This window comes from Tachyglossus aculeatus, chromosome 11, assembly GCF_015852505.1.
Source record: "Tachyglossus aculeatus isolate mTacAcu1 chromosome 11, mTacAcu1.pri, whole genome shotgun sequence".
Taxonomy (NCBI): domain Eukaryota; kingdom Metazoa; phylum Chordata; class Mammalia; order Monotremata; family Tachyglossidae; genus Tachyglossus; species Tachyglossus aculeatus.
The window spans coordinates 17,966,975-17,987,066 of record NC_052076.1 but is presented as its reverse complement, the minus strand read 5'-3'; the positions used below and the strand labels follow the sequence as shown (position 1 = coordinate 17,987,066).

The following is a 20,092-nucleotide window of genomic DNA, read 5'->3' as shown; positions in this document are numbered from 1 at the left end:
CCACCATTGCCACTGTACACCCTAAGTACTATCTCTACTGTGTGAATCAGTCAGTGGTATTTATTGAGCACTTACTGTGTAGAGAGCACTGTAGTAAGCACTTGGAAGCATATGGTATAATCGAGTTAGGCATTTTCCTGCCCACAAGGACTATACAATCTACAACCCCAAAGTTATGACAACCAAACAGCCACCTTTAATACTTAGGTGTTTCCTCCCAGTTTCAGCATGTGTATGTGTACATTCAATTTTATTTTCTAACCTCCCCCGCTTATATTCCCCCCCCAGCACAACTACCACTACTTCAACCCTTCTGAACCACTTATATACCCCCAACTTAGTAGCCGCTAAGTACATAGCTCATAGACCCTGTTACTTAAGCACTAATTCATAGTAAGTAAAAGGTGGAACTGGGGGAGACGTCCAATGGCTCCGTAACAGTCACCGAAAGCTATCTCGATCGAAACGGTTTTAACTTTCGGGCAGAATGATTTTTTGCGCTTTTCGCGGCCCGGATGCCTTCGCCCCCGTTGATGGATTCTGTTTGGGCGCTGGAGCGGCAGATGTTTTTACCGGCAAGCACTTATTACAGTGCTCCTCCCCCTTCTAGACTGTGAGCCCACTGTTGGGTAGGGATCATCTCTATATGTTGCCAACTTGCACTTCCCAAGCATTTAGTACAGTGCTGTGCACACAGTAAGCCCTCAATAAATACGATTGAATGAATGAATGAATATAGATACCCCTTTTTCCTTGTTCTTACCTGTAATTTATTTTAGCATCTGTCCTAATAAAGACTCCTTATTATCAGCTTTAAAGCAGTCAGTCAGCTTGCCTCCTATTTTACCCAGCAAGCTTACTTTCCTTCTCTAACATACTCACTGTAGCTCCATCTCATCTCTCACCACCATCCCCTCACCCATGTCCTGCTTCTGGACTGGAATCCCCTTCCCCTTCATGTCCAGCGCTTAGAACAGTGCTCTGCACATAGTAAGCACTTAAAAAATGCCATCATTATTATTATCATTATGTCCGCCAGAGCATCACTCTTCCCACCTTCAAAGGCTAATTAAAATCACTTCTCTAAGAGGCCCTCCCCACCTAAGCCCTCATTTATTTCCCCTACTCTGGCATCACCCTTGCACTTAGATTTGTTCCTTTTGTTCACCCCACCCTCAGTTCCAAAGAACTTATGTACATATCTAAAATGTATTTTAATGTTTTTGAGGGTTTTTAAGGTAGTAAGCACTTACTAAGCACTGGGGTAGATACAAGATAATTGGGTTGGACTCATTCCTTGTCCCACATTCATTCATTCAATCAATTCAATCAATAAATACGATTGATTGATTCAATCATTTATTGAGCACTTACTGTGTGCAGAGCACTGTACTAAGCGCTTGGGAAGTACAAGTCGGCAACATATAGAGACGGTCGTTACCCAACAATGGGCTCACAGTCAAGAAGGGGGAGACAGACAACAAATAGGGCTCACAGCCTTAATCCCCATTTTACAGATGAGGTAATAGGCACAGAGAAGTAAAGCCTCTTGCCCAATTCACATAGCAGACAAGTGGCAGAGCCGGAATTAGAATCCAAACCCTTCCAGAGAAGCAGCGTGGCTCAGGGGAAAGAGCCCGGGCTTTGGAGTCAGAGGTCATGGGTTCAAATCCCGGCTCCACCAATTGTCAGCTGTGTGACTTTGGGCAAGTCACAACTTCTCTGTGCCTCAGTTACCTTGTCTGCAAAATGGGGATTAAGACTGTGAGCCCCCCGTGGGACACCCTGATTACCTTGTAACCTCCCCAGCGCTTAGAACAGTGCTTTGCACATAGTCAGCGCTTAATAAATGCCTTTATTATTTTATTTATTATTATTCTGGCTTCCAGGCTGGGGTTCAATCCACTAGACCACGCTGCTTCTGCTTCACCCTCTTTCTTTTTTTTATTTTATTTAAGTGCTATGTGCCAGGCACTGTATTAAGTGCTGGGGTAGGTTCAAGATAATCAGGTTGGGCACAATCCCTGTTCCACATGGGGCTCACAATCTTAATCCCTATTATACAGATGAGGTAACAGGCACAGAGGAGTTAAATAACTTGCCCAAGGTCATACAGCAGACAAGTGGTGGAACCGATATTCACCCTCTAAACTGTAAACTCCTTGAGGGCAGGGATGGCAGCTATCAACTTAGAACAGTGCTTGGCACATAGTAAGCGCTTAGCAAATACCAACATTATTATTATTATCAACTCTACTCTATCGTACTCTCCCAAGTACAGAGGGGGAGGCTTAGTACAGTGCTCTGCATACAGTTAGTGCTCAATCCCCGGCCACCCTCCCTGTAAACTCCTTGAGGGCGGGGGTCTCCCAGGTGTTCAGCACATAGTAGATGCTCAGTGGCGGGGGAAGCAGCGTGGCTCTGGAAAAAGTGAGGGCTTGGGAGTCAGGGATCATGGGTTCGAATCCCCGCTCCATGACTTGTCAGCTGTGATCTTGGGCAAGCCACTTAATTTCTCTGTGCCTCAGTTACCTCATCTGTAAAATGGGGATTAAGAATGTGAGCCCCAAGTGGGACATCCTGATCACCTTGTAGCCCCCCCGCAGCGCTTAGAACAGTGCTTTGCACATAGTAAGCGCTTAACAAATATCACCATTATTATAGAGAAGCAGTGTGGCTCAGTGGAAAAAGCCTGGGCTTTGGAGTCAGAGGCCATGGGTTCAAATCCCAACTCTGCCACTTGTCAGCTGTGTGACTTTGGGCAAGTCACTTAACTTCTCTGTGCCTCATCTGGAAAATGAGGATTAAGTTTGTGAGCCCCACTTGGGACAACTTGATTACCTTGTCTCTCCCCCAGCGCTTTAAGAACAGTGTTTTGCACATAGTAAGCACTTAACAAATACCACCATTATTATAGAGAAGCAGTGTGGCTCAGTGGAAAGAGCCCGGGCTTTGGAGTCAGAGGCCATGGGTTCAAATCCCAACTCTGCCACTTGTCAGCTGTGTGACTTTGGGCAAGTCACTTAACTTCTCTGTGCCTCATCTGGAAAATGGGGATTAAGCCTGTGAGCCCCACGTGGGACAACTTGATTACCTTGTCTCTCCCTCAGCGTTTAGAACAGTGCTTTGCACATAGTAAGCGCTTAAAAAATACCACCATTATTATAGAGAAGCAGTGTGGCTCAGTGGAAAGAGCCCGGGCCTTGGAGTCAGAGGCCATGGGTTCAAATCCCAACACTGCCACTTGTCAGCTGTGTGACTTTGGGCAATATGTTGCCAGCTTGTACTTCCCAAGCGCTTAGTACAGTGCTCTGCACACAGTAAGCCCTCAATAAATATGATTGATTGAATTCACTTAACTTCTCTGTGCCTCATCTGGAAAATGGGGATTAAGCCTGTGAGCCCCACGTGGGACAACTTGATTACCTTGTCTCTCCCCCAGCGCTTAGAACAGTGCTTAGCACATAGTAAGCGCTTAACAAATGCCAATATTATTATTATTATTACCTAGTCTCTACCCCAGCGCTTAGAACAGTGCTTTGCACATAGTAGGCGCTTAATAAATGCCGTCATCATCATGTGCTCGGTTGACTGACTGCCCTCCCACTCGTCTACCCTGCTTCCGGACCCTAGCTGCAGCGTGGCTCAGTGGAAAAGAGCCCGGGCTTGGGAATCAGAGGTCCTGGGTTCAAATCCCGACTCCGCCAATTGTCAGCTGGGTGACTCTGGGCAAGTCACTTCGCTTCTCTGGGCCTCAGTGCCCTCGTCTGTAAAATGGGGATGAAGACTGTGAGCCCCCCCGGGGGACAACCTGATCACCTTGTAAACTCCCCAGCGCTTAGACCAGCGCTTTGCACATAGTAAGCGCTTAATCAATGCCATCATTATTATTATTATCATCATCAATCGTATTTATTGAGCAGTTACTGTGTGCAGAGCACTGTGCTAAGCGCTTGGGAAGTACAAATTGGCAACATAGAGAGACAGTCCCTACCCAACAGTGGGCTCACAGGGCTGCTGGCCTCTACGGCTTTAAGAACCCTCCCCCCGGCACACAGATCCACACCCCACAAATACACACATACACCAACCACCGGCCCCTCGCGGGCCGGATTTCCCGAGTTGGGTCCCGCCTTTTAAGGTGCCACCCCCTGCCCCTTTTTTGGCCCGGTGGACGAAGATTGGTCCGGGACAAGCGGCAGGGTCCCGGGCTGGAGGAGGTGGGAACCGGGCTGGGGGACCAGGAGGGGTGAGGGGAGGGGATCTGGGGCTGCCCAGGGGGGCAGGGCTTGGGTGGGCACTGGGAATTGGGGAGGGGCAGGGCCTGGGCACGGGGGCCTGGCACTGGCCCCTTGCCACCTCCTACCATAATCCAGGCCGCCCACTTCGCCCCCCTAATGCCACCCTTCTCCCTGGGCCTCCTTCTCTTCCTCCCTTCAAGGCTCTGCTGAGAGCTCACCTCCTCCAGGAGGCCTTCCCAGACTGAGCCCCTTCCTTCCTCTCCCCCTCGCCCCCCTCTCCATCCCCCCCATCTTACCTCCTTCCCTTCCCCACAGCACCTGTATATATGTATATATGGTTGTACATATTTATTACTCTATTTATTTTATTTGTACATATCTATTCTATTTTATTTTGTTAGTATGTTTGGTTTTGTTCTCCGTCTCCCCCTTTTAGACTGTGAGCCCACTGTTGGGTAGGGACTGTCTCTATATGTTGCCAATTTGTACTTCCCAAGCGCTTAGTACAGTGCTCTGCACATAGTAAGCGCTCAATAAATACGATTGATTGATTGATTGATTGGGCCTCCATCTCTAGACTGTGATCCCACTGTTGGGTAGGGACCGTCTCTCTATGTTGCCGACTTGTACTTCCCAAGCGCTTAGTCCAGTGCTCTGCACACAGTAAGGGCTCCATAAATACGATTGATTGATTGATTGAACTCCCCGCCGACCTCTCGCCCACTTCCTGCCTCTGGCCTGAGCCCACTGTTGGGTAGGGACCGTCTCTCTATGTACATGTACTTCCCAAGCGCTTAGTACAGTGCTCTGCACACAGTAAGCGCTCAATAAATATGAGTGAATGAATGGAACGCCCTCCCTCCTCAGATCCCCCAGACAATTAGTCTCCCCACCTCCAAAGCCTTATTGGAGGCCCGTCTCCTCCAAGGGGCCTTCCCAGATTTTCCTTTTCTTCCACTCCCTTCTGCGTCGCCCTGATTTACTCCCTTTAAGCAGTGGCTGGACGGAGCACGAGCTCCAGGGAGTCAGAAGGTTGTGAGTTCTAGTCCCTGCCCTGCCACTTGTCCGCTGTGTGACTTTGGGCAAGTTACTTCACTTCTCTGGGCCTCAGCTTCCTCATCTGTGAAATCTTCCAAACTGTGAGCCCACTGTTGGGTAGGGACCGTCTCTATATGTTGCCAACTTGTACTTTCCAAGCGCTTAGTACAGTGCTCTGCACACAGAATGAATTGAATGAATGAATGGAGATTGAGACAGTGAGCCCCACGTGGGACAGTAACTGTGCCCAACCTGATTTGCTTGTATCCACTCCAGCGCTTAGTACAGTGCCTGGCAAGGGCTTAACAAATACCAGAATTATTATTAGGATATTAGAATTATTATTAGAATTATTATTATTAGAATTATTATTAGGATAGTGCTTTGCACATAGTAAGCGCTTAACAAATGCCATTTCCATCATTATTATAATTATTCATCCCCCCTCCCAGGCCCATAGCACTTTAGTACATATCAGTAATTTATTTATTTATATTGATGTCTGCCCCCCACCTCTGTATGGTAAACTCGTCGGCAGGGAATGTATCTGTTCCATTGTTGAGTTGTTCTCTTCCAAGCGCTTAATACAGTGCTCGGCACACAGTGAGCACTCAGTAAGTACGATTGACTGACTGACTGGAAGGGGCGGAAATTGGGCATGGGATGAGGGGAGGGCAGAGACTGGGCATGGGAGAAGGGGAAGTGTGGAGACAATAAGGGGGAGTGGGGCCGGTTGAAAACAGGGCACAAGGGGAGGGGTGAGATGGAGACGGGGTAATAATAATAATAATAATGGTGGCATTTGTTAAGCGCTTACTATGTGCAAAGCACTGTTCTAAGCGCTGGGGAGGATACAAGGTGATCAGGTGGAAACTGGGCACAGGGAAACAAGTGGGGCGGAGACTGGGCACGGGGGGGAGGAGGGCCCGGTGGAAACTGAACATGGGAGGGTAGGGCGGAGACTGGGCACGGAAAAGGAAGGGGCCGGGAATAGGTGCCAGCCAGGGGGAACGGGGCGGTTGGCCAGTCCTCCTGAATCCGTGCTCCGCTATTTCCCATAGCCAGGTCTCCAGCCTCAGTTTCCTCGCTTGAGGCACTGCGGGTGCCAGCCCCGATCAACGTTCTGTGTCCGCTGCCCGCGCCAGCGCATCCTTCCGCACGATGCTGCCGCCGCCACTGCTGCCACTGCCGCTGTCACTGCCACTGCTGCTGCCCCTGCTGCTGCCCCTGCTGCTGCTCCCTTTGGCGGTGGCCCTGCCCGTGTTGGCACTGCGCAGGGGACCCGAGGGGCAACGCGGAGCCTTCGTGCTCTGGCACTGGCTGGCACTGCGGGCCCTGCCCTGGGTGGCGGCGTGGCAGCGACGCCGGCTGGACGCGGACACGGCAGGCCTGCGTCGGAGCCAGGAGCGGGCCCTAAGGGCCAGTCTGCACCCCCACCCCGGGGACAGGAGTCCAGGTGGGTCACCCAGGAGGGCAATCTTTCAAGCAATCAATCAATCAATCCATCAGTCAGTTCCATTTATTGAACGCCTGTGGTGGGCAGAGCACTGGACTCAGAGCTTGGGAGGGTACAGTAGAATTAGTGCTCAGTGGAGAAAGCCCGGGCCTGGGGGTCAGAAGGTCATGGGTTCTAATCCAGGCTCTGCCACTTGTCTGCTGGGCAAGTCATGTCACTTCTGTGGGCCTCAGTTCCCTCATCCATAAAATAGGGATTGACAGCCCCACATGGGACAGGGACTAGTCCAACTCGATTTGCTTGTATCCATCCCAGTGCTTAGTACAGTGCCTGGCAACAAAGTAAGTGCTTAACAAATACCATAATTATTATTATAATTATTATTAGTCGAGAACCCTCCCCTCAAAAAGTTTGCGGTCTAGCAGGAGAGACAGACACGAAAATAATTTAGCTGGAAAGAAGGAAAAGGGATAAACAATCAGTCGTATTTATTGAGTGCTTACTGTGTGTAGAGCACTGTACTAAGCTCTTGGGTGAGTACAATATACTACTACTAATAATAATAATGGCATTTATTAAGCGCTTACTATATGCAAAGCACTGTTCTAAGCGCTGGGAGGATACAAGGTGATGAGGTTGTCCCACGTGGGGCTCACAGCCTACATAGAGTTGGTAGAAACGTTCCCTGCTCACAACGAATGTATAGTCTAGAGGGGAAGGCTGATGTTAATGTAAATAAATTACAAATAATAATAATAATGATGGCATTTGTTAAGCACTTACTATATGCAAAGCACTGTTCTAAGCGCTGGGGGGATACAAGGTGATGAGGTTGTCCCACGTGGGGCTCACAGCCTACATAGAGTTGGTAGAAACGTTCCCTGCCCACAACGAACTTACAGTCTAGAGGGGGAGGCAGATGTTAATGTAAATAAATTACAAATCATCATCATCATCATCAATCGTATTTATTGAGCGCTTACTGTGTGCAGAGCACTGTACTAAGCGCTTGGGAAGTACAAGTTGGCAACATATAGAGACAGTCCCTACCCAACAGTGGGCTCACAGTCTAAAAGGGGGAGACAGAGAACAAAACCAAACATACTAACAAAATAAAATAAATAGAATAGATATGTACAAGTAAAATAAATAGAGTAACAAATATGTACAAACATATATACATATATACAGGTTACATATACAACTGGTGTATATATATATATATATATAAACATATACAAATGGTACATAAGCGCTGGGGAGCTGAGCGGTGAATAAATGGTGCAGATCATAGTGTAAGGGCAACACGGAAGGGAGTGGGAAAAGAGGAAATGAGAGCTTAGGTAAGGTGTCTTGGAGGAGATGTGCTTTTAATAAGGCGAAGAGCGTGATCATCTACTGGATATGAAGAGGGAGGGAGTTCCAGGCCAGAGGCAGGATTTGAGCAAGGAGTGAACCATGAGATAGAAGAGATGGAGGTACAGGGAGTAGGTTGGCGTTAGGGGAGCGAAGTGTGGGCTGGGTGGTAGTAGGAGAGTAGCGAGGAGAGGTAGGAGGGGGCAAGGTGATTGACTGCTTTAAAGCTAATGATAAGGAGCTTCTCTTTGATGGAGAAGTGGATGGCAAGCACTGGAGTTTCTTGAGAAGTGGGGAAATATGGGCCGAAAGTTTTTGTAGAAAAATGGTCTGGGCAGCGGAGTGAAGTATGGACTGGAGTAGGGAAAGGCAAGAGGCAGAGAGGTCAGCAAGGCGGCTGAAGCAGTAATCAAGGTGGGATAGGATAAGTGCTTAGATTAATTTGGTAGCCATTTGGATTCATTCATTCAATCATATTTATTGAGCACTTACTGTGTGCGGAGCACTGTACTAAGCGCTTGGGAAGTACAAGTCGGCAACATATAGAGACGATCCCTACCCAACAACGGGCTCACAGGCTAGAAGGGGGAGACAGACAACGAAACAAAACGTGGACGGGTGTCAAGTCATCAGAATAAATAGAAATAAAGCTAGATGCACATCATTAAGAAAATAATTAGAATAGTAAATATGTACAAGTAAAATAGAGTAATAAATCTGTACAAACATATATAAAGGTGCTGGGGGGAGGGGAAGGAGGTAGGGCGGGGGGGGGTGGGGAGGAGGAGAGGAAAAAGGGGGCTCAGTCTGGGAAGGGCTTCTGGAGGAGGTGAGCTCTCAGTAGGGCTTTGAAGGAAGGAAAAGAGCTAGTTTGGGGGATGTGCGGAGGGAGGGCATTCCAGGCCAGGGGGAGGACGTGGGCCGGGGGTCGACGGCGGGACAGACGAGAACGAGGTATGGTGAGGAGGTGAGCGGCAGAGGAGCGGAGGGTGCGGGCTGGGCTGGAGAAGGATGGAGAGGAAAGGGTGAATTTTAGTGATGTGAAGGTTGAAACACGAGTTAATGCCTAAGTAATAGGGTCTGGAAGATATGTACAAAGTGCTAAAGGAAGCTGAAAACATGGGTGTTTAGGTGTCATAGGAGGGCTGAAGTAGCAGTTGGAAAATTAGTTTGATGGTGATGATGATGATGATGATGGCATTTATTAAGCGCTTACTATGTGCAAAGCACTGTTCTAAGCGCTGGGGAGTTCACAAGGTGATCAGGTTGTCCCATGTGGGGCTCACAGTTTTAATCCCTATTTTACAGATGAATATTAATCACGGCAGGCCTCCTGGAAGAGATGAGATTTCAGGAGGGTTTGAAGATGGGGAGAGCCGTACCCCGGCTCTACCCTGAAGAGGGAGGGAATTCCAGGCTGGGGGTCAGACTTGCCCAAGGTCACACAGCAGACAAGCCAGGATTGGAACCCAGGTCCTTCTGACTCCCAGACCCACGTTCTATCCACTAGGTCACACTCATCTGCTGTGTGACCTTGGGAAAGTCACTTCCCTTCTCTGTGCCTCAGTTTCATCATCTGTAAGATGTAAAGTCATTTAAATGTAAAATGTAAAATGTACAATGTAAAATGTAAAATGTAAAAATGTAAAAAATGTAAAATGTAAAATCATCTGTAAAATGGAGATTATGACTGGAAGCCCTCTGTGGGACAGGGACTGTGTCCAACCTGATAATCTTGTACCTACCCCAGCGTTTAGTACAGTCCCTGGCACATAGTAAGCACTTAACAAGTGCCACAGTTTTATTATTATTCAAAATCAAAATTCAGAATCAAAAGTGCATCTCTTTCAAGAGGCCTTCCCCAACTAAGCCCTCATTTCTTCTACTCTCTCTCTCCCGTCTGCATCACTTTTGCACATGGATCCGTATCTTTTAAGCACTTGGTATTCACCACCCTCAGTCTCATAGCACTTATGTACATATCTGTAATTAATTTTAATGCCGACATTCATTCATTCAGTCATATTATTGAGCGCTCACTGTGTGCAGAGTACTGTACTAAGTGCTTGGGATAGTATAATTCAACAATAAGCAGTGATAGAGCTCACCATCTAGAGGTAAGGGAGACTCCCCCTCCAGACTTTAAGCTCCTTGTGGGCAAGAGACCGTGTCTACTAACTCTGTTGTATTTTGCACTCACAGTACTTAGTACAGTGCTCTGCACACAGCAAGTGCTCAATAAATTAATTGATTGATTGACATGGAAATGGATGGGCAGCCGTTGGAAGGTTTTGAGGAGTGGGGGATGTGGACTGAAATGTATATTTTAGAAAAATGATCTGGGCAGCAGAATGAAGTAGGGACTGGAGTCGGGAGAGCCGGGTGGCAGGGAGGTCAGTGACGAGGCTGATGGCCTAGTCAAGGTGGGATAGGACAGTAGCTTGGATCAGTGTGGTGGCTGTTTGGATGTTGAAGAAGGGGTGGATTCTGGAGATGATTATAAAGGAAAAATTGACTGGACTTGGTGACAGACTGAAGACAGAAGATGGAAGAGAGAGAGAGAGGAGTCAGAGGAGAATGGTAGTGCGGTCCACTGTGAGTGGAAAGTTAAGTGCAGGAGAGGATTTGGGAGAGAAGATGAGTTTGGTTTGGGCCAGTTTGAGTTTGTAGTGCCCCTGGCTCCCTAACCCTCTGTTCCTCCCCAGACCCAGACACTTTCCTGGAGCTGCACCGCGTGACCCGACCTGGCTCTGATGCCTCCACTGGGGACGGGCACGGGGAGGGGGGCAGGGGAGGACTGGAGCCGCCCTCTCCCTCAAATCCATACAGCTCCCCTCTTCAGGTATGGGGGTAGGGAAGGGCGGGAGGAGCTGGATGCTGCAGTTTGTCTGACCGTCGTCAGCCCAGCCTGGGGCAGAGAATGGATGTGGGGGTCCGGGCTGCTGCTGGGGGGAGCCTCGGGGAAAAGAGCGTGGAGGTGGGGGCCAGGGGGAGCTGGGACTGACTCCCCTCCCTTCCTGCCTGCCCCAGGCAACTCTGCTGGGCCTGGACGCCCTGGCCCGGGCATTCCCTGGAGTCCTGAGACCGGGAGCCACAACCTGCCTGACCCCTGCCTCGCCCTGGCCCAGCCCCCTCCCCTGGCCCCTGGTGCCGCTTCTCCCCAGACCCTTGCCCACAGATGGCCCGCGGGCCCTGCTGCTGGCCGCCCTGCGGACCCGGGGCCTGCAGGTGCTGGAGGCCCGGACAGCCTCGGAGCTCCTGGACGTCTTCTCCAGCCTGGTGTCCGGCCGTGAGCAGCTGCTGGAGGATGTGGCTAGTGGACAGGGTCCCCCAGCAGCCACCCCCGCCCCCATCCGGGCCACCGAGCTGGCGGCCGAGCTGCAGGGGGGCCCGGATGGGCTGGCCCAGCGCCTCTGGCCGCAGCTGCGACTGGTCGTGGTGGGCGACGCCGGGGGGCAGGGCCCGGCTGCGGCCGTGTTGGGAGCCTCCTGGTGCCAGGGCTTGCGTCTCTACACTCCCGTCTATACGGCGACTGGAGGTCAGGGCGCTTGGGGGCCTGAGGTTGGAGGGCTGGGGGGCTGCTCCAGCACCTTTCCCTCCACCAAACAGGCTCCCTGCCCCTCCCCCCGTAGGTGTTTCTGGGCTGAACCTGTGGCCGGAACATGTGGAGTGGGCAGAGCGGCCGAGGTACCTGCTGACCCCAGGACCCCCATTCTGTGAGCCGCTTCAGGAAGGGGCAGGGGCCCCCTGGCTCCTGGGGGAGGAGTACGAACTGGGGATGACCTCCGCCACTCTGGCCAGGTGGGGCCACCCCCCCTCCCCGGGGTGCCATGCTCCCCACCCCCTGGGCACCCTTTCCCCATCCTTCATCCACCCCTTACTGGTCCCATGTGCCCCCCAGACTCCCCTTGCCCATCCTCCCTGGTCCCCTCTCCTGTGCTCCCTTCACCTGTCCTTCCCCCTCCTCCAGGTGTCCCACCTCATCCACCCTGCCACCCCCCTCTCATCCCATCTTCCTCCCCATCCCCAGGCACCCCCCGGATCTCCTCACCCATCCTCCGCCCCAGTCCTAGGCACCCCCCAGATAATAATAATAATTATGGTATTTAAGTGCTTACTCTGTGCAAAGCACTGTTCTAAGCTCTGATCCCCTCACCCATGCTCCCCCCACACCCAGATGCCCCCCAAATCCCCTCCCCATCCTCCCCCACCCCCAGGCTCCCCCCGTATCCCTCACCCGCTCTTCCCCTACCCCCAGACACTTCCCAGACCCCCTCACCTGCCCTCTCCCCCACCCCCAGGTGCTGTCTGGGTGACGTCGTCCGGATCGTGGACTTTTACAACCAGAGTCCGGTGGTTGAGTTCATGCGCAGGTGAGTCTGCCAGAGCCCCCTGTCCGAGGACCTCCTCCGGACTGCCCCCCAACACTGCCCAAAGGCCCTCCGGGCCTGCCCAAGTAGCCCCTCCACTTGCGAGACCCCTCCCAGGCCTCCCTTCCCGAACCGGCCTCCCTTGCTCCCCTAGGCGGGCCGAGACGCTGAGTGTCCGCGGGGAAGCTCTGTCCGAGGACGGCTTCTATCGGGCCCTGCTCCAGGCCACCGCGCTGTGGCCGGGGGCACGCCTGGTGGACTACTGCTGTGCCGAGAGCCGCCTTCTGGGTACCACCCGCCCCCGGAGGTCTCCTGGGCCAGTCCTTCACCCCTCACCTCTCCAGGGAGGGAGTTAGCTGCCCGGGACCCAGCACTCCCACCCCTGACTGCCAGGAAGATCTCCCTGAGGTCTACCCTCCATCCCTCCTACTGCAGGCCCTGCCGCCCCAGACTGAAGTCCTTTGGGTGGGCTGGGAGGTGGGGCTGGCCCAGTAATGGGAGGATGGGGCGGCTGGTTCCCGGGCTGGAGAAGCTGTGGGGATCCCAGTTCCCAGAGCGCCTGGGAAAGGTGGGGGTGGGCTCTGGCTCCAGAGGAGGGCCAGGAGTGGTGGTCTTGATTGACAGGAGAGGATTTTTCGCAGGTTCCCTCTCGGATGGCTCTGCCCCCCATTATGAGGTGTTTGTGGAGCTGCGAGGCGTGCGGGATCTGTCCGAGGGCCAGCGGGACAAGGTGAGGGCCGGGCGGGGGCGGGAGGCCGAGGGTGGGGTGGGGACTTGCGTCTATACAGTTCCCCCCGGTCTCTCCCCCAGCTTGACCGCTGCCTCCAGGACGAGTCAGCAGCCTACAGGTCCCTGCGCTTCCGAGGCAGCGTGGGTCCCGCCCGCGTCCACCTGCTGGGGCCCGGGGCCTTCCAGCAGCTGAGGGGCGCCTTGCCCCCCACCCCCGCCCTGCCCAGGGTCCTGCGGCGCCTAGACCACGTCCAGCTCCTGCAGAGTCTGGTGGTGTCCTGAGGCCCAGACACGTACTCCTCGCTTGGGCCGGACAGCTGAGGCCTGAGAGGCCCTTTAGGCACAAACCCCCCTCCTCCTGCCTGCCTCGTGTGTGTGTGTGTGTGTGTGTGTGTGTGTGCTTGTGTGTGGGGAGGGGTCCTTGGCAGGGCTGAGCCCAGGACAGTGGGGGTGGGGGTGGGAGCCCCCGGCTCCTCCACCCCAACCCCCTCTCCTCCTAGAGCAGACACCGGATTGCTCTTCCCTTTTTCATTCATTCATTCAGTGGTATTTATGGAGCGCTTACAGTGTGCAGAGCACTGGACTGAGCACTTGGGAAGCCCAAATCAGCAACATAGAGAGACGGGTCCCCACCCAACAATGGGATTTCCAAACCTCTCCATCTCTCCCGGTCCTCTTCCGCTGTCCTCCTCCTCCTCCCCGTCCTCCCAGGTTTAGCCCTCGGGGTGCGGGGCTGGGGCGGAGCAGTAATTCCAGGGTGACCCGGCGTCCTTGCCAGCATCCAAGGTGCCCGTCCCCCAGAAACTAGGCTGGGAAGGTGCCGCAGGAATCTGCACCTGAAAACGTGCATGTGCGTGTGCATGTGTGTGTACACGCGAGCTCCGGGACTGAAGCCTGGGGCTGGGGTCACTCACACATACACACACGCATGCACGCACACATATACTTGTCTGCTGTGTGGCCTTGGCCAAGTCACTTCCCTTCTTTGTGCCTCAGTTCCCTCACCTGTAGAATGGGGAGTGAGACTGTGAGCCCCACGCGGGACAGGGACTGTGTCCAACCTGATTTGCTGGTGTCCACCCCCGTGCTTAGTACAGTGCCTGACACATAGTAAGCGCTCAATGAATACCATGCTTATAATTATGAAGACCACCATCCTCCTCATCTCTTGGCATCTCTTGGCACTCACACACACGCACGCCCTCGATGGATGCTACCCAGTGACAGCGGCTGATCCCGCTCCCGGCTCTCGGGCAGCCAAATCTGCGTCAGGAGCCCCTAATTAGCCCCGGCCCCGCCGCTGTTCCCCCCTCCGTCTCGTCCCTTAATTAGCCCCCCGCCGTTCCATAATTAGCCCTGTGCCCCATGCCCCCGGCCCCCTCCATTGTGCGCCCGGATGCCTGGGTCTGCGGAGCCCGCGTTAGCGCCCAGCGACCAGGGAGCGGGTCCCCCCGCCTCCGGTGGCGTCGCCTGGACACGGCTGTCCCTCCGGCCGGGTGACCGGCGCCCTTCGAGCCTATGTTTAGCTCTGCTTCGTCCTCTGGGGTCCGGCCCGGGCTGAGGCCCGGCTATAAAGGCTAGCCGGAAAGATGCCACAAGTCCAGCGAGCACCGTGAGCGAACACACCGCGCTGCCAACTCAGCCCCGCCACCCCCACGGGACCATGGAGGCCCCAAAGGTAAAAGGATGGGGGGACGAGGGGAGGGGAAGGGGTCGCGGGGATCCCAGAAGTGCGAGTGCGTTTGCAGGGGAGCCAGTGTGAGACCGTGCTGTAAAAATAATAATCATTATGGTATTTGTTAAGTGCTTACTATGTGCCAGGCACTGTACTGAGCGCTGGGGTGGATACAATAATGATGGTATTTGTTAAGCGAAGCACTGTTCTAAGCGCTGGAGCAAATCGGGTTGGACACAGTCCCTGTCTCACATGGGGCTCACAGGCTCAATCCCCATTTTCCAGATAAGGTAACTGAGGCCCAGAGAAGTGAAGTCAAACAACAGACAGGTGGCTGAGTTGGGATTAGAACCCATGACCTCCTAACTCCCAGGCCCCCGCTGTACCCACTGAGCCATGCTGCTTCTCCAGTTCTAGTTCCTCCACTTGCAGCCCTAAAACCTGGGGCCGGTCGCGTCACTTCTTTGTGCCTCGGTTTCCTCGTCCGTTAAAAGGGGCTTCAGGACCTGATCTCCCTCTTCTCTAGATTGAAACTCCCATGTAGGACAGGGATCGTGTACACCCTATCTCGTATCTGCCCCAGCGCTTAGTATAGTGCTTGATCCATAGTAAGCCCTTAACAAATACCACAATTATCATTACAGCCGAATCGGGCATCTGTGCAGGTGAGTGGCGGAGAGGAATTTGTGTGTGGGGATTGGGCTGGACCCACCTAGATATGCCCATGGTGAGAGTGGGCAGGCCGGCCCGAGCCCTGAGTGGATTTCGACTGACCCTTCTCGCTCTGGCCCCCGTCCCTTGGGTTCTGCCCCCCCACCATCGTTTTTTTGGTGTCTCAGCCTTATTATAAATCTGCCACCCCGAGTCTAAGTGTGTGCAGAGGCTGCCGACGGATGAAGGTGGGGATTAATTATGCAAATATATGAAAACGAGCAGCCCTCCCAATACTGGGCTCCATCCAGAGGCAACTGAGGCTGCTGAGGTGTCGGGGAGCGGTGGGCAGAGAGGAGGTAAGGTCTCCCCCATATGCAGGGACAACCCTTCTCCCAACCCCATCCATTCAAAAAGAGTTTATTTAACGCTCCATGGGACAATCCACTGGAGTCCGGGAGCCCAGAGGTTTCGAGCCGGCTGGAGATCTGGTAGAAAGGCCAGGATTTGGGCCGGGGGTTGGGGGGGGAGAGTTTTAGGCCCTGAGGCCCTGAATTCTGTGTTTCCCCCTCTCTCCTCCCCTCCCTTCACTTTTCTGATTTTACCCCGGCAAACACTAAGAAGCAGCATGGCTCAGGCGAAAGAGCACAGGCTTGGGAGTCAGAGGCCATGGGTTCTAATCCCGGCTCCGCCACTTGTCAGCTGTGTGACTTTGGGCAAGTCACTTAGCTTCTCTGTGCCTCGGTTCCCTCATATGTAGAACGGGGATTAAGACTGTGAGCCCCACGTGGGACAAACTTGATTACCTTGTATCCCCCCCCAGTGCTTAGAACAGTGCTTGGCACATAGTAAGTGCTTAACAAATACCAACATTATTATTATTATTATTATTCCAAGGCTGTTGCACCTGATCAATCAATCAGAGGTATTTATTGAGCAATTACAGAGCACTGTACTAAGCGCTTGCAATCACTAGGCAGGTTCCTGCCACCAAGGAGCTGACAGTGCCTGGTGCCTAGTAAGGGCTTAGCCAGTGCCATAAATTAGAGGCAGGCGGTTCCAGGCCATCAGGGCCTCCACCTGTTTCTCATCCTCCTCCTCCTTCCCCAGGCCTCGCTGGCCGTCGCCACGCTTCTTCTTCTGCTGCTGCTGCTGCCGCCGCCGTCCCTACTGAGCCCCGGGCGAGGGTCGGGGGTGGCAGGGGTCGCCGCCGCGCAGCCCCTGCCCGCCTGCTGCCGCCAAAGGACCTGCTCCTGCCGCCTGTACGACCTGCTGCACGGCGCCGGCAACCACGCCGCGGGCATCCTCACCCTGGGCAAGCGGAGGCCCGGTGCCCTCGCCTTCCAGGACCGGCTCCAGCGCCTGCTGCACGGGGCCGGCAACCACGCCGCTGGCATCCTCACCATGGGCCGCCGGGACCCCGGGCCCAGCCCCAACGCCCTGCCCTTGCCCTGCCCACGGCCGCCCTGCCCTGAGCCCCCTCCGGCCCAGGACCTGCCAGAGAACCACGGGCCGGCCTGATCCGGCTGACTCCAGGCCGTGAGTTGGTGGGCAGCCTGGGCCTTCACCCACTTTCTGCGCCCTGGCCAGGGAAACCTGGACCCTCTGGGTCCCCCTCCCTGCCTCCTGCAGCGGAGGTGGCCCCCAAGGGACGGGGATGGGGGGATCCCCTGGGCTGTACCCCCTCCGCAGAGTGGGTGAATAAAGACAAGTCACCGGGCGTTTCTCTCTTCTCTGCTGCCCCCCACCCGCGGGCTCCCCCTTTCCCTGGGGAGGGGCGGGGGTGGGGACATTCTGCATTATTCACTCATTCAATTGTATTTATTGAGCGCTTGCTGTGTGCAGAACACTGTACTAAGCGCTTGGGAAGTACAAGTTGGCAACATATAGAGATGGTCCCTACCCAACAGTGGGCTCACAGTCTAGAAGGGGGAGACAGACAACAGAACAAAGCATGTTAACAAAATAAAATAGAATAGTAAATATGTACAAGTAAAATAGAGTAAGAAATCTGTACAAACATATATACAGGTGCTGTGGGGAGGGGAAGGAGGTAGGGCGGGGGGGTAGGGAGGGGGAGAGGAAGGAGGGGGCTCGGTTTGGGAAGGCCTTTAGAGTCGGGGGGCAGGAGGAGGAGGAGAAGGTGGAGGATGAGGAAGAAGAAGAGGAGGAGGAGGTATAAATCGAATGGTCCATGGGGTGCGGTGCACTGTACTGAGCGCTGGGGAGAGTACCGCTGAAACATGACACGCGTTCCCTGCCCACCAGGACCTAACAGGGGAGACGGACTCCAAAATATTCATCTACAAACAGTTCAATAAAAATTGTACGATGAAGCGTACATGTGGGCGCAAGTGCCGAGGATGGGCAAAGACAAAATACCAAGCTTCAGAGGTTAGGCAGAAATGACTCCATCAGTGAAGCGTTTTTAGTGGGTGCTTAATGAGGGCAGAACACTGTACTAAGCGCTAGACAGAGTACAATAGCAGAAGATGACAGGATCCTTTCTATCGAGGAACTAACAGCCCGAGGCGGGCGGGGAGGGAGGGGGCAGAGACATAAAAAAGTCCCCAAATCATTTATAAATAGGAAAAGCGCCCAAATAGTGTTACGAAAACCAATCGAAAGTGCTAAAGAGGTGCAAAAGTGCCCAGCGGATTGTAAGGAAAGTGTGACCTGAACTATTATTTGGGAAAGCTTTCTAGAGGAGGTGGAATTTTTAGGAGGGCTTTGAAGTTGGAAAGAGCTGTGGTCTGGTGGATTTGAAGGTGGGGCTGGGGGAGTTCCAGGAGGGGGAAGGGTCGAGAGCGAGGCACATTGCCGTGAGATTGTTTGGAACGGAGAAGTTGAGCTGGGATGAAGTGGAGGGAGTGGACTAGTAAAGGAATAGACCCTCTTATTAGTGGGGGCCTTCAAACCATCGGACAGGAGTTTCTGTTGGATCCGTGGGGAGGAGTGGGCAGCCCATGGAGGGTTTGGAGAGGGATGGAGATCTTGTGCGGAGCTTTGGAAAGAAGATTGGCACCGCAGCTTGAAGTAGCAGGGCCTAGGGAGGGGAGAGTCAGGAGTCAAGGAAACGGATGAAGAGGCTGAGGCGGGCCTACTGTAGTCAAGCCCAGTATGATGACGGCCGGAATCCGAGGAATAAGGAATTAACTGGGGAAGTGTTCTCGGAAGCAGGTGAGATTTTAGGAGGACTTTGGAAGATAGGGAGTTCTGTCGGGTTTGGGGGAGGAGGGAGGGGCAAGATGGGGGAACAATATGACAAGGGGTGGAAGATGGAGAGCCGAGGGCAAGGACCAGTCCGAGGGTGGGATGGGTGGGCTGGGGCAGAGAGAAGAGCGAGAGAACTGGGCCGGGAGGTCCGGGGAGGGGGTAGCTGGGAAGGAGAGTGGACCTTCAAAATGAGGAGAACTGGTGAAGGAGCTGGAAATCAGTGGTCCGGCGGCCAGTGAGGGAGGGAGGTTCGTCAGACCCAACAACAGCGACCCAGCAACGCGGCACAAAAATGGAAAGACAGAAAAGTGGATGTAGAGTCAGAGATGGAGAGACAGACTGATAAGGCCCTGGGACAGAGAAGCAAAGGTGAGATCTAGGGATCACGTCCTCCTGCCTTTCAAGGGCACTGGGCAGAAGTTGGATGGGGGGGGCGAGTCAGCAGCCCCCTCCCTCTCTCCCTCCCCCTGTCCCGCACTTCCCAGCAGAGATGAGCCCCCCATACCTCCCCGGGGTCACCCCGATCAAACAGGGTCTCCCTGTGACGGAGCATTCTCCCGAGCAAGGAGATCTACATCAACAGCATCCCAATCTGGCTCTGGGGCCCTTAGGAAATCTTTCCTCTCTTCTAACCTCTGTCCTCTTACTGTCGACCCTGTTCTTTTCCCCTCCAGGTCCCCTTCAGGTCCTCACCCCGTCCCTCGGACTCTGTTTTTAATGGTATTTCTTAGGCGCTTACTATTTGTCAAGCACTGTTCAAAGCACAGGTTAATCAGATCAGACAAGGTCCCTGTCCCCAGTGGTGCTCGCAGTCTAGGTAGGAGGTAGAACTAGACTCAGAACTGTAACTGGTATAACAATAATTACTATAGTATTTGTTAAGTGCTTACTATGTGCCAAGCACTGTTCTGAGCACTAGGGTAGATACAGGGTAATCAGGTTGTCCTATGTGGGGCTCACATAATTCCCATTTTACAGAGGAAGCACAGAGAAGTTGTGACTTGTCCAAAATCACACAACAGACAAGTGGCAGAAAGGGGATTAGAACCCACATCCTCTGACTCCCAAACCCAGGCTCTTGCCACTAGGCCATGCTATTGATCGCTTATTGATCAGCAAGGGAGTTCATGCATGAGGGATGCTGAGGTCCCTGGACACCCCCACGCCTTTTGGTCTCTCCACCCTTTGGGAGTGTCTCCCTGAATTCGACTAGAGGTGCTACATTCCCAGCCCACTGTGGAAGTTGGAAGCCCGGGGGAAGGGTTGGGCCGGATCTGTGTAGGATGGAAAACCTCGGAGCTAGCAGGGCTCGTGCAACTGTGGAAGTGGTCCCCAGGCTGCAGGGAGGGGAGGGCTTCCC

At 53.6% G+C, this 20,092-nt stretch overlaps 2 protein-coding genes across 2 annotated transcripts; both read left to right on the top strand.

The window, feature by feature from the left end:
• The first annotated feature begins 4,169 nt into the window (after window positions 1-4,169).
• GHDC (GH3 domain containing) lies at window positions 4,170-13,785 on the top strand. The gene is made up of 9 exons (XM_038754027.1): window positions 4,170-4,220; window positions 6,341-6,735; window positions 10,797-10,933; window positions 11,122-11,629; window positions 11,724-11,892; window positions 12,393-12,464; window positions 12,616-12,749; window positions 13,103-13,191; window positions 13,272-13,785. The coding sequence occupies exons 2-9, from the start codon at window positions 6,441-6,443 to the stop codon at window positions 13,470-13,472; spliced, it is 1,605 nt and encodes a 534-aa protein (XP_038609955.1). The 5' UTR covers window positions 4,170-4,220; window positions 6,341-6,440; the 3' UTR covers window positions 13,473-13,785.
• Window positions 13,786-14,314: 529 nt separating this feature from the next.
• HCRT (hypocretin neuropeptide precursor) lies at window positions 14,315-17,229 on the top strand. The gene is made up of 2 exons (XM_038754433.1): window positions 14,315-14,868; window positions 16,627-17,229. Exons 1-2 carry the CDS (start codon window positions 14,854-14,856, stop codon window positions 17,035-17,037), a joined length of 426 nt encoding a protein of 141 aa, XP_038610361.1. The 5' UTR covers window positions 14,315-14,853; the 3' UTR covers window positions 17,038-17,229.
• Window positions 17,230-20,092: the final 2,863 nt, after the last annotated feature.